Source organism: Passer montanus, unplaced genomic scaffold (assembly GCF_014805655.1).
Source record: "Passer montanus isolate IOZ18808 unplaced genomic scaffold, ASM1480565v1 scaffold10, whole genome shotgun sequence".
In the NCBI taxonomy this organism is placed as follows: domain Eukaryota; kingdom Metazoa; phylum Chordata; class Aves; order Passeriformes; family Passeridae; genus Passer; species Passer montanus.
In genome coordinates, this window is record NW_024356505.1 from 19,358,950 (window position 1) to 19,360,694 (window position 1,745).

Below are 1,745 nucleotides of genomic sequence, written 5' to 3' on the forward strand. Positions count from 1 at the left end.
ATTCACTTTAAAAAGAGGTTGAATGGGACTTTTTTTCCTCCTTTTTTTTTTCCCTCTTCTTTTTTTCTTTCTTTTTTTTTTTTTTTTTTTTTTTTTTAACCAAAATTTTTTTTTCCTTTTTTTTTTTTTTTTTTTTTTTTTTTTTTTTTTTTTTTTTTTTAAGCCAAAGCTTTGTTGTGCTAAACTAGTTGGACGAGTTAGGGTGTCGCTGCTCCCGATTGCTCTGGCCAATGGAACCCGATCCACCCTGCTGTGCGTAAGAGCGCAATTAAGGATTTAACCAAGCCTATGCTGCGCCCCAGCCAGCAGTCTGCCGGAGACAGACACCGCGCCGCAGCCTCCTCCCCCAGACATGTCTGCTTAGAGCCGAGCAGCCCCGCCGCCAGCCCCAGCCCGCCCGGCTCCGAGCTATGACAGGAGTATTTGACAGAAGGGTCCCCAACATCAGATCCGGCGACTTCCAAGCTCCTTTCCAGACGGCTGCAGCCATGCACCACCCGTCCCAGGAATCTCCCACTTTACCCGAGTCCTCCGCTACGGATTCCGACTACTACAGCCCGGCGGGGGGAGCCCCGCACGGCTACTGCTCGCCTACCTCGGCTTCCTACGGCAAAGCGCTCAACCCCTACCAGTATCAGTACCACGGCATGAACGGATCTGCCGGGAACTATCCTGCCAAAGCCTATGCAGACTACAGCTACGCCAGCCCCTACCACCAGTACAGCGGGGCTTACAACCGCGTCCAGAGCTCCGCCAGCCAGCCAGGTGAGGGCAGGGGGCCCGGGGTGTGCGGGAAGTTCCCGCGGCTTTGGGGAGGCTGGGGGAGCGCGCCCCGGCAGATCCCCGACCCACGGAGCACGGGGATGCGGCTTTCCCTGAGCCAGAAGGGAAGCTAAAAATAAATAAATAAATCGGGGGGGAAGAAAATTGGGAGGGGAAAAAAAGTGGCGAACTGGTTTACTGGTTTGCTTCTTTTGACCATCCCGCATGATCTAAACTATAAACTGCAGGACTAGTGCTTTAGCTCTTCTGTCAGCTGCCCCCGGGCCCCTACGGCTACCTCCCTCCTCCTTCCCCCTCAGGAAGAGGGAGAAAATAGCCGAGCCTTGTTGCGTGTCTCAAACTCAGGTTCGCGGTGTTGAAGAAAGTTTCCTTCCCCCTGTGCTGGAGGGGCGGGGGAGGAGACTGGGAGGGGGAGACCAGCAGTGGCGGGGCTGCGAAGCCGGGAGGGTTTTTCACCAGAAAGCGTCGCGGTTTTAGTGCTTTACTTCTTTGTAACTTGCTGTAGGGGGAAAAAAAATTAAGATTAAAAAAAAAAAAAGAAAGAAAAAAAAAGAAGGGGTCAGGGAGGAAAAAAAAATAAACAACCCCGTGGTAAAGCCGAGCGGCTGGGGCTTGGCTGGGACGAGTGCGGTCGCGGCGGCGCTTGGGGACACGCCGGCGGCGGCAGGGGGATGGCGCGGCTGTGCGGAGGAAGTGGTCGATGCCTTGGGTCCGACTTCGCTCCGGACAGAGCTCTTCCCGGCAGGGCCCCAGCCATCCTCCCAGCGCCCGCGGCGGCCGCGCATGCCCTGCGCTCCCGCCCGCGCAGCGCTGCGCGCCCGGCAGGATGCGCGGGGCGGGCGTGGGAGGCGGAGGAGGAGGGCCGGGGGTGGCCGAGGCCGGTGTGGAGGGAGCGGGTTCCCCCCCCGTCTCACCGCGGGGAGCGGCTGCGGGAGCCCCGGGGGGAGCCGCAGGGGCCCGTC

The 1,745-nt window shown here is 58.1% G+C and overlaps 1 protein-coding gene across 1 annotated transcript in view; it reads left to right on the forward strand.

The window, feature by feature from the left end:
• The first annotated feature begins 290 nt into the window (after positions 1-290).
• Positions 291-1,745, forward strand: part of DLX5 (distal-less homeobox 5) — a 2,689-nt gene continuing 1,234 nt past the window's right edge. The window contains exon 1 of the mRNA XM_039709718.1: positions 291-765. Within this exon, the coding sequence (XP_039565652.1) occupies positions 411-765 (355 nt within the window). The 5' untranslated portion in view covers positions 291-410. The remainder of the gene's footprint in view (positions 766-1,745) is intronic.